The 16291-nt window shown below is 38.3% G+C and overlaps 1 protein-coding gene across 1 annotated transcript in view; it reads left to right on the top strand.

The window, feature by feature from the left end:
• LOC150098029 (uncharacterized) overlaps positions 1–16291 on the top strand; it is a 995665-nt gene that overhangs the window by 382604 nt on the left and 596770 nt on the right. The window contains exon 20 of the mRNA XM_090406661.1: positions 619–672. Coding sequence (XP_090262787.1) covers positions 619–672 — 54 coding nt within the window. The remainder of the gene's footprint in view (positions 1–618; positions 673–16291) is intronic.

Here is a 16291-nt window from a genome sequence, read left to right as displayed (position 1 = left end):
AATTGATATATTTCATCCACATGGACGTTTGTGGTGAAAAGTACCTTGAGAAATATGTATTTCTACATTAGCAAGCTCCTAGCAGAATTAAATCTAACAAAATTGGAATCTTCAGATGACTTGGTCTAACTGAATTAGAATCTTCAGATGACTTGGTCTAACTGAATTAGAATCTTCAGATGACTTGGTCTAACTGAATTAGAATCTTCAGATGACTTGGAAATCTTCATGGTTTGATCCCCAGCGAACAGTGTTTCTGGATTGATCTAAACCTCATCCTATCAACAGTACTAATATTAATGTAGTAAAAATTTACAACCTTTCATTGATGGGATTCATATAAAATAAATAAAAAAAGAAAGAAGAATAATAGAATAGTTTTTTTTTAAAAAATCTGTAATTAAAAATAGTAATGAAATGCATATTGTTTACATAATGATACGATCTTATCACTGTATGATAAGATCCTATGAATCAATGGCATGATTCTATTCTTTAAAAATTAGTACAAATACCAAATAGCAATTATATGAAAAATAAAAATATAAAACTACATAACTTTTAATTCATTTTATTTTTGAAATGACCTTACTTTTTTTTCTCCCCATATAACTGCAGGGTGATATCGGGGCACCAGGACACAAAGGAGTGAAGGGATCAAAAGGAGACATGGTAAGTTAGTAGTGAAATACATATCTAAATTTAATTTATTGCATAATACATAATAATTTATTCACATAATGGTGGGTTACAGAGAAAGGAGAGCTCCACATAACTTTTTAAGGAATGTGGAGAAATGACTGGCTCTTCTGACCTAATCTACAATCCTCACCTTCTCATGTTGCATCCTATTAGTAGATATCTGTTTGAATACTAAATTAAAGTCCCAAATTAATGAGGATGGGCTGGCAGTTTGGGATTAGCTGACCAAATTGTATTTTTATTGTCTTAAACCAAAATAAAATTATGATACAGCATAATGGAATTTCAACAGGGAACTTGGGTGAACAGTGAAAAGTCAGTTATTAAAACAAACTCCAATTCAGCATTGACAGATTTCCAGATTAGCATGGTCAACATAAGCATCAAAGGAAAAGAAACGATGTTAGCAGAAGAATTGTATAAGTCCCAGATTGATGTAATATGTGTTACCAAATAAAATATGACAAAAACAGGTGAGATTCTTCTAAACCAGTGGTTCCCAACCTTTTTCCACTTGTGTACCCCTTTTAAACCCATTTCTATAAATTGTACCCCTTGTTTTTAAAATAGCGGCTATTCAAACTTAACATTTATTGTTCCATAACTAATGTTTTGCATTTTGTTTACTTTACTTGTTTTTCCACCATTACTGATTACTTTTTGTCTACCCCTGAACGGCCCAGCACATACCCCCATGGGTATGTGTACCACTGGTTGGGAACCAATGTTCTGAACAATAAATATAAGATTTTATATTTGAGCAGTAATGATAACAGTAACAATAAATATGAAGATATTCTTCTTGAATGGTAGACAATATCAAGTAGAGTGTGAAATTGACAAATATTAGAATGGGGATCAGACAATGAGACTTATTGGTGCCTTAGAGTAAACAGAGGATTTTAAACAGAGCATGATCACCACTTAATAGTAAGCAGAAATTGGATATCGTAATTAAAGGGAAAGTATGTAAGAATAGCTTTCATAGATGAAATATAGACTGAAATCACAAATATTTTTCAAGAAAAAATGAAGGAATTTCAAAGTAAGAACTAAAACATTGGAGATTTAGTGGCAGATCCTGAAGAATTGATTGATTCAGTGAGAAAGAGAGAGACTTATGGTGAAGTTGTCTGCAAGGATACAAAAATCAGAATTCTGTGATAGATTCAAGAAGTGAAATAGGCAGTCAAGAACAAGAAGAAAAAAAAAGAAAGAATCTTGTATATTGAGAGAATGCAGATAAAACTGTGAGAAAGCTAAACACTGTGTAACACTAGCTAAACAAAAGTCATGAGATGACTTGGGTAAGAACAATAGAAAATAAATATCAGGAATCTTGCAAAATATTCTGCAGGCTATTGAATAAACTTAGAAATGGAGGAAAAAAAAGTGCTGTTCAAGAAATAAAGCGACATGAAAATAGTGAAGAAAAAGATAATTTAGATGTCCGGAGTAATTACTTTGAAAGATTGCTAAGTGAAACAGGACAGTATTATTATTATTATTATTATTATTAAGAGAGGCCTCCAGGAAGTCAGAGACTCATCAAGGGAGGCCTCATACTACACCCACTGCATGTCATACTTGTTCATGAATTCATTTACACTGCTTGCCCACAAAACATCCATTGGCAATCCATTCCAATTATACATCACTCAATGAGAGAAAAATCTTGATCTTACCACCTTCTTGATAGCATTCTCAGCTTCCAAGAAGGCCCTTGTCCTTTCCACACTCTCTATAAAATGAAAAATTCCATCAACTGAAATTCTTCATAACCCTTTCAGAAGTTTGTAAATCTCAGTCATATCAGTCCTCTTTTTCCTATTTGCTTTCTTTCAGTTCTCAATCTGTCTTCATAATCAGTATTCCACAATCCTGATATCATTTTTAACACTCTCCTATGCACTCTCTCCACTGTATCAGAATCACAATGGAAACCAGGAGACTAGAACTGTGTGCAATAGTCCAGGTGAAGTCTTCTTGTAAAGAGGTAAAATGACATCGTTATCTTTACATGTCAAAGTTCATTTCAGTATTGCAATTATCTTCTGAGTTATTATTATTATTATTACTATTATTATTCAGGCCTCCAAGGAGTCAAAAGACTCATCGAGGGAGGTCCTTACTAAGACATAAAGTCTGTCAAGACTCACTAAGGGGAGGTCCCCCCCTGAGAAACACAAAGTCTATCATACCACTCTTTAAACTCACTGACCGTTCTCGCTCCCACCACTCCATCAGGCAATGCATTCCACGGCTCAACCACCCTCCACACAAAGAAACCACTCCTTACCCTCTTGCTCACAGTTTCCTTTCGTAACTTCCAGGGATGGCCTCTTGTCATCACTCCTTCCCGCTGATCAACCAAGCGAAAGAACTCCCCAGTGTCAACCCTGTAACCACCTCTCAACAGTTTAAAAGTCTCAATCATATCACCTCTCCTTCTTCTATCCACCAAACTCTGCAGTCCACATTCTCTCAGCTGATCCTCATAACTATCCTTGTACAGTCCTGAAACCATCTTTGTCATCCGTCTTTGTATCCTTTCCACAGTTAATTTATCCCCTTCAAATCCTGGGGACCAAATCTGAGAACAATAGTCCAAGTGTGGTCTGATCAGAGACTTATACAACGGAATGATAACCCTCTTATCTCTGCAGGTCAGTGTCCTTCTCATAATAGCAGCAATCCTCTGTGTTGCCTTCACCACCTTTGCAATATGTCCCCTAAACTTCAGGTTTCTATCAATCATCAATCCCAGATCTCTTGTCTCCCCTACTTCCTCCAGTATAACTCCTCCCATAGAGTATGCAGCATCCCATCGATGTTTCCCAAACCTCAAGACCTTACATTTTGCTGCATTAAACTGACACCCCCATTCATTTCATTTGCCCATCTATCTAGCCTATTTAAATCCTCTTGCAGGACTACCACATCTGCACTATTACTAATAATCCTTCCCAGCTTCGCATCATCTGCAAACAACTGAATATCCCCCTGCAATCCACTGGCTATGTCATTGATATAAAGGTTAAACAATATAGGTCCTAGTACTGAGCCCTGTGGGACCCCCACTTGTAACCCTCTGCCTCCTGGAAACTGCTCCACCATACACAACTCTCTGATACCTATCAGACAGCCAATCCTGAATCCAGTTGACCAATCTGACATCCAGACCCATGTGCTGCAACTTAAATATCAGCTTATCATGTGGCACCCTGTCAAATGCCTTTGCCAAGTCTAAGAAAATTGCCGTATATGCCTTTCCCTCATCTAATGTTCTTATAACTTTATTATAAAAGGCTAGCATATTGCTAAAACAAGAGCGTCCTTTCACAAATCCATGTTGATTCTCACAGATAACATTACCCTCATCTGCCCAATGCTGTACACGGTCTCTCACTACTTTCTCCAAGATCTTAACAACTACTGATGACACACAGACTGGCCTATAATTAGACACTTCCAGTCTGTTACCACCCTTATGCAATGGCACCATCTTACCTTCCTTCCATTCCCTGGGCACCTTTGCCAAAGCCAGACTTTCATTGAAAAGCCACGTTAAAGGTATTGTCAATTCCCTAGCACATTCTCTCAAAACTCGTGGCGAAATACCATCCAGTCCCACAGCTTTACTGACATCCAGAGTACTCAGTATCGGAAACACACTCTCCTCCTGTACCTCCAGACCTCGTATCAGTCCTATCCCTCTAGCATTAAAACTGACTCCTCTAGGATGAAATACTCCAATAAAGTGTTCATTGAACAATTCCACTATGTCCTCTGCATCAGTCACTCTATTCCCATTTTTATCCCACAATATCATTCTTCCACAGTCATTTCTCCTCCTACTGGCCACATAGCTAAAAAATCCCTAGGATTTTCTTTGGATCTTAGGGCCAATCTCCTCTCATATTCCAGTTTCGCTTTCCTTACCACACTAGTCACTCTTCTGGCCTGTGTCTTATATTCCTCATGCATCTCTTCACCTATCTCCTTATATCTCTTCCATAGCCTCTTTTTCGCATGCAATTCCTGTTTAATATTGTTTGTCATCCACTTTACTCCAAGAGTTGTATTTGCAATCTTTGCTACATGGCCCCTAATGCTCCAAGCTCCCTGGCCTGATCAGTTTCTTCTAGCATAATCCCACCAATATAATATGACATTGGATATCTAATGATCCCAAAGTGCGTGACTTTACATTATTATTATTTATGACACCTCCAAGGAGTCCGAAGTCTCATCGCGGGAGGATACCCACTGTACAACTCTTCGTCTCCACTACTACACAGAACCTCTATTACCAATCACCTACGTCAATGCCATCTACTGTCCACAACCACCACCACAGCTAGTTTTTTTTTTTTTTTTTGTCTGTAAATTGCGTATGTTCTGAAGGGCCGATTTGTCTGTATGTGGGATGAAAAAACCCTGCTACCTCTGTATGAGATCGGCTAACTCACCTTCAATTGAAAAAAGTCCTGGTTCTTCCCATCATGACGAGAATCGAACCTAGGCCTTTTCTAATCGAAGGGCACAACATACCGTCATTCTTCCAATTGCGCTACGGAGCCATTTCCTCACATTGAACTGACATCCATTTTCCAATGCACACAACTCCAGCTTATTCAAATCATTCTGCAAGTACTGCATATCAGTTGCATCCCTAATTACTCTACCTATCTTAGCACCATCAGCAAAGATCTGTAAGATCTGATTGAATAACAGTGGACCAAGGACTGATCTTTGTGGTACACCACTGGTTACCTTAAATCTTGCAGACTCCCATCCCCCATATACCATTTTATTATATCTGTCAGTCAGCCTTCCTATTACCACACTAATATTTTATAATATTATTTTTATTATTATTATTATCTAAGACCTCCAGGGAGTGAAGCACTCATCGAGGGAGGCTGTAAATTACCCAATCTAGCTATTATACCTTACCTTAAATTCATTTACAGTAGATGCACTCACTACCCCTAGGGGCAAATTATTCTACTCACTCACTCACTGATCTCTGGGAGAAAAACCTAGCTCTTACCCCATTCTTGCCTGTGTTCTCTCCCCATCTTCCATATAACAAAAAATTTCATCATTTGAAATGCTATAACACCCATTCAAAAGTTTATAGGCCTCTATCATATCACCCCTCTTTCTCCTGTTAACAAGAGTCTGCAATCCACTTACTCACAATCTGTCCTCATAATTTAAATCCCATAATCCGGATATAATCTTTGTAACTCTTTTTTGCACCCTTTCCATGGAATATTAGTATGGTAAGATTTAATAATAATAATATTTTATAATCCAATTCCATATTTTTCATTTTATGTAACTGTTTTCTATTCTGTATTCTGTGAAATGCCATAGCAAAATCCAAAAGTATCATGATGTGTCCATTCCTATTGTCTAGTTCAATGATATCATTATTATATAATGTAAGCAAGTTGCTAAAACATGAACCTTCCCTTAGTAAACCCATGCTGTTCATTGTAAAGTAGAGATTCTCTGTCAGCCCATTTCTGAATGCAGGGCCTAACCAATTTTTCAAAAATATTCATCACCACCACCACCACCACTCCTAAGATACTCATTGGTTGATATTGGTCGATATCATTATAGTATAATTTTAGAAAACATTCAAAAGATTGAAGTCTGGAGTACATATCAGTACTTGAGATAGAAAAAGCCATTGGAAACCTGAAATGTAGAAAGGCAGCTGAAGCAGATGATATTTAACAAGAAATGCTGAAATATTATATATTTATTATTATTATTATTATTATTATTATTATTATTATTATTATTATTATTCAGGCCTCCATGGAGTCAAAAGACTCATCGTGGGAGGTCCTTTCTAAGAAACACAAAGTCTATCAAGACTCATCGAGGGAGGTCCCTCCTAGGAAACACAAAGTCTATCATACCACTCCTTAAATGCATTGACTGTTCTTGCTCTGACCACTCCATCAGGCAATGCATTCATGGTTCAACCACCCTCCATCCAAAGAAACCACTCCTCACCCTCTTTCTCACGGTTTCCTTTCGTAACTTCCAGGGATGGCCCCTTGTCATGACTCCTTCCTGCTGTTCAACCAGGCAAAAGAACTCCCCAGTGTCAACCCTGTAACCACCTCTCAACAGTTTAAAAGGCTCATTCATATCACCCCCTCCTTCTATCCACCAACCTCTGCAGTCCACACTCCCTCAGCCGATCCTTATAACTAACATTGTACAGTCCCGACACCATCTTTGTTATCCACCTTTGTACCCTTTCCACAGTTAATATATCCCCTTCGAATCCTGGGGACCAGATCTGAGAACAATAGTCTAAGTGTGGTCTGATCAGAGTCTTATACAACGGAATGATAACCATTTTATCTCTGCAGGTCAGTGTCCTTCTCATTATTGCAGCAATCTTCTGTGTTACCTTCACTACCTTTGCAATATGTCCCCTAAATTTCAGGTTTCTATCAATCATCAAACCCAGATCTCTTGTTTCTCCTACTTCCTCCAGTTTAACCCCTCCCATAGAGTATACAGCATCCCATCGATGTGTCCCAAACCTCAAGACCTTACATTTTGCTGCATTAAACCGACATCCCCATTCATTTGCCCATCTATCTCATCATCATCATCAGCAGCAGCAAATTCCTGCCATGTACCCTCAAGGGGTGTACAGGATATGATAGTACTACATGAAAATAATTACATCATTACTAACTTCCTATCTACAATTTTCCTCCAAATCAGTCTGTTACTTTTCAAGACTCCAACATTATCAGATCTTATATTTCTATCATCTAAGGCACTTTGCACAGTATCAATCCACCTATATATTGGTCTTCCTCTGGGTCTTTTTCCTGCCAACCTGGCAGAGAACACTTGTTTTGCTAATCTTTCTTCACCCATTCTGTTTAAGTGACCATACCACCTGAGATTAGCACTGCTAATGCATTCCTGGATGCTGACAATGTCAAGTTCTTTCCTAATAACCTTGTTTTTAATATGATATTGCCATTGATGCCATCTGTTCATACCTCTAATCTTTCTCTGAACTCTCATATCTGCGGTCTCTAGTCTTTGGTCAAGTGTTTTACTTCTGACCCAGCTCTCGGATCCATAAGTTAAAACTGATTTGTATACAGCTAATTTAGTGTTTTGACTAATTTCTCTCTTATTCCATATGAATTTATTCAATTGACTTCCCACCATATTTTTTTTTTCTTTGCTGATTCTGTTGTCTATTTCTATATTTAATTTACCATCTTCACTAAAAATCGTGCCTAAGTTGCCAAAATGTTTTACTTGTTCCACAGGTCCTCCATTCACAACACAGTTGACATTTTCAATGATTCTGCCTATTTTCATTGTCTTTGTCTTTTTATTGCTGACCTTCATACCATATCTATTACAACAGTTATTAAATTTTTTCAGAGAATCTTGCAGACTTGTAGCGGATTTATTTAGAAGTATAACATCATCCGCATAAAGCAAAGAGCTGACATTAACATCTCCAATTTTTATATCATGTTTAATACCACTTTCCTTCATAATGTGATCCATATAGATAATGAATAACAGAAAGGATAATGTACATCCCTGTCTCACACCAGATTTAACATTAAACCATCTTACTTCTTTCAATTCTAACTGCTGACTTACAACTCAAATAAACACTAAGTATTGTTTGATATAATGCCCCGTTGACACCATATAACTGCAGCGTATTGAATAGCTTCTCTCTTCGCACCATGTCATATGCCTTTTCCAGATCAACAAAACTTAAATACAGATACTTGTTATATTCCCACTCTTTCTCGACTATTTGTCGTGAAGTGAAGATCTGATCCTGACAGCCTCTATGTGGCCTGAATCCAGCTTGTTCTTCACCCAGCTTTTTTTCCACAATTCTTCTCAATCGTTTCTCAAGTATACTCACATAGATCTTGCCAGGAACACTTAGTAAGGAAATACCTCTGAAATTCTCACATTCAGTTTTATTTCCCTTTTTATATATGGGTACTATGAGAGCTCTACTCCAATCATCAGGAATTCGTCCCTCTATCCAGGCTTTCTGAACTATGCAGTGCAGCCACTGTAAGACTTTTATACCACCATACTTCAGCATTTCTGATCGAATATCATCTACTCCTTAAACGTGTGGACAGACTTATGTGTTCGTCGAACATGTTGTTTATTATTTTAACCGTATAATAGAACACAGAAACTAAGTAAATAATTAATTTATTAACTTGATGCTGATATTTCGCTGGTATTATAACCAGCATCTTCAGAGCACAAAAACACTGTTTGTCACAATACACGAGACTAACACAACATGGTGTACTTAAACAAAATTGTAGCAGCAACACAAAGACTAAAGTCCTGATTTTGGCGCCCTCTATCTGAAAAAAAAAAAAAAAAAAAAGATCTGGGAGACAGTCGAATAAAAAAAAACTAGCACTTTTCTAGGACTCTAGTAATATGTGATAGTTTTTTTTTTTTTTTTTTTTTTTTTTTTCAGATAGAGGGCGCCAAAATCAGGACTTTAGTCTTTGTGTTGCTGCTACAATTTTGTTTAAGTACCCCATGTTGTTTTAGTCTCGCGTATTGTGACAAACAGTGTTTTTGTGCTCTGAAGATGCTGGTTATAATACCTGCGAAATATCAGCATCAAGTTAATAAATTAATTATTTACTGTTTCTGTGTTCTATTAGTTCTATTAATTAATTATTATTATTATTATTATTATTCAGGCCTCCAAGGAGTCAAAAGACTCATCGAGGGAGGTCCTTTCTAAGACATAAAGTCTGTCAAGACTCATCGAGGGGAGGTCCCCCCCTGAGAAACACAAAGTTTATCATACCACTCTTTAAACTCGCTGACCGTTCTCGCTCCCACCACTCCATCAGGCAATGCATTCCACGGCTCAACCACCCTCCACACAAAGAAACCACTCCTTACCCTCTTGCTCACAGTTTCCTTTCGTAACTTCCAGGGATGGCCTCTTGTCATCACTCCTTCTCGCTGATCAACCAAGCGAAAGAACTCCCCAGTGTCAACCCTGTAACCACCTCTCAACGGTTTAAAAGTCTCAATCATATCACCTCTCCTTCTTCTATCCACCAAACTCTGCAGTCCACATTCTCTCAGCCGATCCTCATAACTATCCTTGTACAGTCCTGAAACCATCTTTGTCATCCGTCTTTGTATCCTTTCCACAGTTAATTTATCCCCTTCAAATCCTGGGGACCAAATCTGAGAACAATAGTCCAAGTGTGGTCTGATCAGAGACTTATACAACGGAATGATAACCCTCTTATCTCTGCAGGTCAGTGTCCTTCTCATAATAGCAGCAATCCTCTGTGTTACCTTCACCACCTTTGCAATATGTCCCCTAAACTTCAGGTTTCTATCAATCATCAATCCCAGATCTCTTGTCTCCCCTACTTCCTCCAGTATAACTCCTCCCATAGAGTATGCAGCATCCCATCGATGTTTCCCAAACTTCAAGACCTTACATTTTGCTGCATTAAACTGACCCCCATTCATTTGCCCATCTATCTAGCTTATTTAAATCCTCTTGCAGGGCTACCACATCTGCACTATTACTAATAATCCTTCCCAGCTTCGCATCATCCGCAAACAACTGAATATCCCCCTGCAATCCACTGGCTATGTCATTGATATAAAGGTTAAACAATATAGGTCCTAGTACTGAGCCCTGTGGGACCCCACTTGTAACCCTCTGCCTCCTGGAAACTGCTCCACCATACACAACTCTCTGATACCTATCAGACAGCCAATCCTGAATCCAGTTGACCAATCTGACATCCAGACCCATGTGCTGCAACTTAAATATCAGCTTATCATGTGGCACCCTGTCAAATGCCTTCGCCAAGTCTAAGAAAATTGCAGTATATGCCTTTCCCTCATCTAATGCTCTTGTAACTTTATTATAAAAGGCTAGCATATTGCTAAAACAAGAGCGTCCTTTCACAAATCCATGTTGATTCTCAGAGATAACATCACCCTCATCTGCCCAATGCTGTACACGGTCGCTCACTACTTTCTCCAAGATCTTAACAACTACTGATGACACACAGACTGGCCTATAATTAGACACTTCCAGTCTGTTACCACCCTTATGCAATGGCACTATCTTACCTTCCTTCCATTCCCTGGGCACCTTTGCCAAAGCCAGACTTTCATTGAAAAGCCACGTTAAAGGTATTGTCAATTCCCTAGCACATTCTCTCAAAACTCGTGGCGAAATACCATCCAGTCCCACAGCTTTACTGACATCCAGAGTACTCAGTATCTGAAACACACTCTCCTCCTGTACCTCCAGACCTTGTACCAGTCCTATCCCTCTAGCATTAAAACTGACTCCTCTAGGATGAAATACTCCAATAAAGTGTTCATTGAACAATTCCACTATGTCCTCTGCATCAGTCACTCTATTCCCATTTTTATCCCACAATATCATTCTTCCACAGTCATTTCTCCTCCTACTGGCCACATAGCTAAAAAATTCCCTAGGATTTTCTTTGGATCTTAGGGCCAATCTCCTCTCATATTCCAGTTTCGCTTTCCTTACCACACGAGTCACTCTTCTGGCTTGTGTCTTATATTCCTCATGCATCTCTTCACCTGTCTCCTTATATCTCTTCCATAGCCTCTTTTTCGCATGGAATTCCTGTTTAATATTGTTTGTCATCCACTTTACTCCAAATTGCACCCTCTTCTTCACTCGTGGTATACAACTTACCATTGCTGATAACAAATATTCTTTCACAATTTCCCACACACTGGTGATATCCCGGCCTTCCAATTCCTCCCTCCATGAAACTTCCCGAAGTTGACGTCTAAGACTATTATAATCACCTGCCTTATAATTCCACATAAGTTCCCGTCTCTTTGATACTCCTGCATGTCTATTCATTTTCCAAGTCAACACCATATGGTCACTCTCTCCAACTGGTGGGAGAGACGTCAACTCAGTTATTATCAACTCTTCTGATGCTATAACCAAATCCAAAATTTTTGAACCTCTTGTTCCCTCTGTTACATGTTGCCTAAGACATTTGTCCCTCAAGAATTCTAGAAATTCCATTCCCCTATTGTTACATGCATCTTCCTCTCTCCAATTTATACTACTGAAGTTAAAATCTCCCATAACAATCATTCTTTCTTGCACTTGCCAAACTTAGCTGTCTAAACATCTCCTGGTCCCCATCCTCTGTGCTCCTGGGTCTGTAGCAACACCCTACTAAATATCCTGTCTTGCCTACCTCTACCTCACACCATACGCTCTCAAAATCATTTGTCTCACTTCCTTCCAAATTCTCCACTCTTAGAGGACATAGGTCATCACTTATCATAAGCAGCACCCCACCAACACGCTTTCCCCTATTATACCGTTAAAATAATAAACATCATCTGCTGCTGCCTTTCCACATTTTAAGCCTTTGGTGGCTTTTTCTACTTCAAGTATGGATATGTGTTCCTGACTGCATGGGTGGTCAGTGTTTTTTACCACTGTGCTGTCATCACTGCTTGTTTCATTTAGCAGTTTTTCAAAGTAATTACTCCATACTTCAAGGATATCTTTTCCTTCCGTTTTCATGTCACTTTTATCATCTCTAACTCCTTTTACAGCACTCTTTCCTCCATTCCTAATATTCTTTAACAACCTACAGAATATTTTCTGTAGGTTGTTGAAGACGCTTAGTCCTCCGTTGACTTTTGTTTAGCTAGTTTTACACAGTGTTTAACATTCTTGCATTTGTCTCTGTATTCTCTAAGAGCATAAGCTGACTTATTTGCCAGGAACTTTTGATATGCTTTCTTCTTTTCCTTCACTGCCTCTTTAATGTCCCATGTCCACCATGGACTTCTAATTTTTCTATCCTTGCAGACAACTTCACCTCTCTAGCTGAATCAATCAGGGCTTTCTTAAAGGTTTGTCACTGAATCTCCAAGTTTTGATTCCTGTTCTCAAACTCTTTCATTTTTTCTTCAATAACCTTGTGTATTTTAGTCTACAGTTCACATCTGAGAGCTGCTCAACTTTTATTTGCTTTAAAACTTTCTTACATGTTATTCTTTTCAATATGAAATTCAATTTTATCCAGCTCAGACTAAATAGTGATCACTTCCATTTTCAAATCCTCTGTACACTCTGGTGTCCTGCACCAGGGAGAAAACATAACTATCAACAATAACATAGTCAATGAGACTTTTCTTATTCCTTGCCTCTTCTCTCCATGTGAATTTGTGCACATTTTTTTGTTGGAACATTGTGTTAGTAATAACCAGTCCATGTCCTGAGCAGAAATCCAACAGACATTTGACATTATTATTAGTTTTGCTCTTTTCTCCAAAGTTTTCCAAAATATTTTTGTATGTCTGACAATCATTTCCTATTCTACTATTTAGATCCCCAACAAGGACCAACTTTTCCTTTTTCATTGTGTCATTTGCTTTTTCTAAAGCATCAAAAAATTCCTCCACTTCTACCTTAGTAGAACCTTCTGTGGGACCATAGGCACAAATAAGTCTCATTGTCCAGTTCCCCACTCTCATATTTGCCCACATTACTCTAATTGAGGCTGACTGCCATTCAAGAAGATTAGCCTCGTATTTTGTGTTGAATACTATGGCTACTCCTTCTTTTCCTTGATTGTCATTTCCTGAATATAACATTTTGTATTTATTGTTCAGAAAGATCTCACCAGTTTTTGTCTTTTTTTGTTTCAGTCACCCCTATTATGTCGATCTGGTACTTATCTAATTCGTCAGCTAGCTCCATTTCTTTGCCATTCAGACTTCTTTTGTTGATAGTATCTTTAACTCTGGTGATGTTGAGTTGGGGTGAGTTTTCAGATTTGTTCCTGTATCTGACTTTTCGCTGTTTGCCCTGGTTCCTTGGTGAAAACAATGGGGGCTTTGTTTAACCGTGCGACACCCAGCTGGCATGAAATTTTGTCATGTTGTACCACAACTACCATCATCATCTACACCAATGCCCATCATCACCACTAGTATTTTCACAGACAATCAAACAACCATGCCCATGGCAGGATTTGAATGCACAGCTTTTAGCTCGAGAGGGGATACGCTGATCACTCGGCCAACCAACCAGCCTTGCTCTAGCCAAAATTTCACTATGACTTTTGTTTAGCAAGTTTTACACAATGTTTAAATTTCTTACATTTATCTCTGTATTCTCTAAGAGCACAAGCTCACTTATTTGCCAGGAACTTTTGATATGCTTTCTTCTTTTCCTTCACTGTACTTTCAACTTCCTGTGTCCACCATGGCATTCTGATTTTTCTCTCCTTGCTGACAACCTCAACACATGCCTCTCTGGCTGAATCACTCGATGTTTTCTTCAGGGCTTGCCACTGTTTGGTTCCTGTTTTCAGACTTTTTAATTTTTTCTAGAATAATGTTAGAATACTGTAGACTAAAATACCCAGTCACATATGAGAGCTGCTCAACTTTCTTACATGTTCTTTTCAATATGAAATTCAATTTTATCTTGCTCAAGACTAAATGGTGGTCACTTCCAATTTCAAATCCTCTGTACACTCTAGTGTCCTGCACCAAGGAGAAAACATCACTATCAACAATAATATAGTCAACTTTTCTTATTCCTTCCCTCTTCTCTCCATGTGAATTTGTGCACATTTTTATGTTGGATCATTGTGTTAGTAATAACAGTCCATGTCCTGAACAGAAATCCAACAGGTATTTGCCATTATTATTAGCTTTGCTCTTTTCTCCAAATTTTGCCAAAATATTTCTGTATGTCTGACAATCATTTCCTACTCTACTATTTAGATCCCCACCAAGGATCAACTTTTAGTTTTTCATTGTGTCATTTGCTTTCTCTAAAGCCTCAGAAAATTCCTCCACGTCTACCTTAGTAGAACCTTCTGTAGGTCCATAGGCACAAATAAGTGTCATTGGCCAGTTCCCCATTCTGATATTTGCCCACATCACTGTGCTTGATATTGCCTGTCATTCAAGAAGCTTAGCCTCGTATTTAGTGTTGAATACTATAACTATTCCTTCTTTTCCTTGATTCTCATTGCCTGAATGTAACATTTTGTATTTATTGCTTAGAAAGATTTCACCAGGTTTTGCCTTTTTTGTTTCAGTCACTCACCCCTATTATGTCAATTTGGTACTTATCCAATTCCTCAGCTGCCTCCATTTCTTTGCCATTCAGGCTTCTTATGTTGAGAGTACTGATCTTGAACTCTAGTGATGTGAGTTGGGTTGTGGTTTAGGATTGTTCCAGTAGCTGACTTTTCACTGTTTGCCCTGGTTCTCCAGAAAAAACAATGGGGGCCTTGTTTAACTGGGTGATTCCCCAACCAACATGAAATTCTGCCATGTTGTACCATCATTTTGTATTGTGGTTTAAGCCAGTAAGAATACAATTTGTTCAGCTAAGTCCCAAATTGCCAGCCTATTCTCGTTCATTCAGTGTCCAGGTAGATACCTAACAGATACCAAAAGTAACCAACGCTAAAGATGTCCGCAACAAAATCCTGAAAATGCAGGGAAGATACTCCACCTGCCAACTCTTCATTAATGAACATAATGGATGCATAGTTGCTGACCCAACAGCAGTTATCAACACTCTCAGAGAGAGAGAGAGAGAGAGAGAGAGAGAGAGAGATTTGCTAAAACCATCAGCAGTATCCCCAACTCCCAAGTTTCTTGCTAAGAAGTGCAAGCAGAAAAACACAAATTATATGTTCTTTGAGCAATGATGAAGAATATATTAGGTTATTCATTAAAGGAAAAGTGAATGCTGAAACCACCCAACTGCTTTTGGATCAGATAACATCCATTATGAGATGATTAAATATATGTCCCTATTTCCAGAGATCAACTACTCTCCTATGTAACAGAATATTCTGTGAGAATGCTTTTCCTACAACCTGGCAAAAGACAATTATCATTATAGCCCTTTCCTGTGCCAGGGAATGGTCCAAAATCACCAATAAACAATCGGCTAATTGTAATGACCAGCTGCTTGTGTAAGGTTCTGGGAAAAAAATGGTTAACCCTCATTTTTTTTTTTTTTTCCCCAGAACACAATCTGGCTTCTGTAAATACAAATCAGCAACTGATTATCTAGTCTGGCTGGAAGCATCCATACAACATGTTTCCTAAAATCTGACCGCTTAGAACTGGTTTTCTTTGATGTGGAAAAGCGTACGATGCTGTTTGGAGATTTGAATATTGAAAGATCTACACGACTTTGTTCACATAGGTAATCTCCGTCTCTTCTTCAAGAACTTTCTACCCACTCAAATCTTCTAAGTCTGAGCAAGAACTGCTCTCTCTCCACCATATACCCAAGAGGAGGATGTTCCACATGGTTCAGTTTTAACTATTATGCTTTTTGCAATTAAGCTTAACTTAATAACTGAACAGTTCATACAATTGTGAGTAATGAGAACTATGTGGATGATTTAACCATCTTTTCTCATTTATATAACTCTGCGAGGATCATAGAAAGATAGCTGCAGAAAATGACTGACCATCT

Source organism: Typopeltis vanoorti, chromosome 16 (genome assembly GCF_054136105.1).
Source record: "Typopeltis vanoorti isolate ZY-2024b chromosome 16, IOZ_Tvanoo_1.0, whole genome shotgun sequence".
Lineage (NCBI taxonomy): Eukaryota > Metazoa > Arthropoda > Arachnida > Uropygi > Thelyphonidae > Typopeltis > Typopeltis vanoorti.
This window is presented reverse-complemented; position numbering and strand designations above follow the sequence as displayed.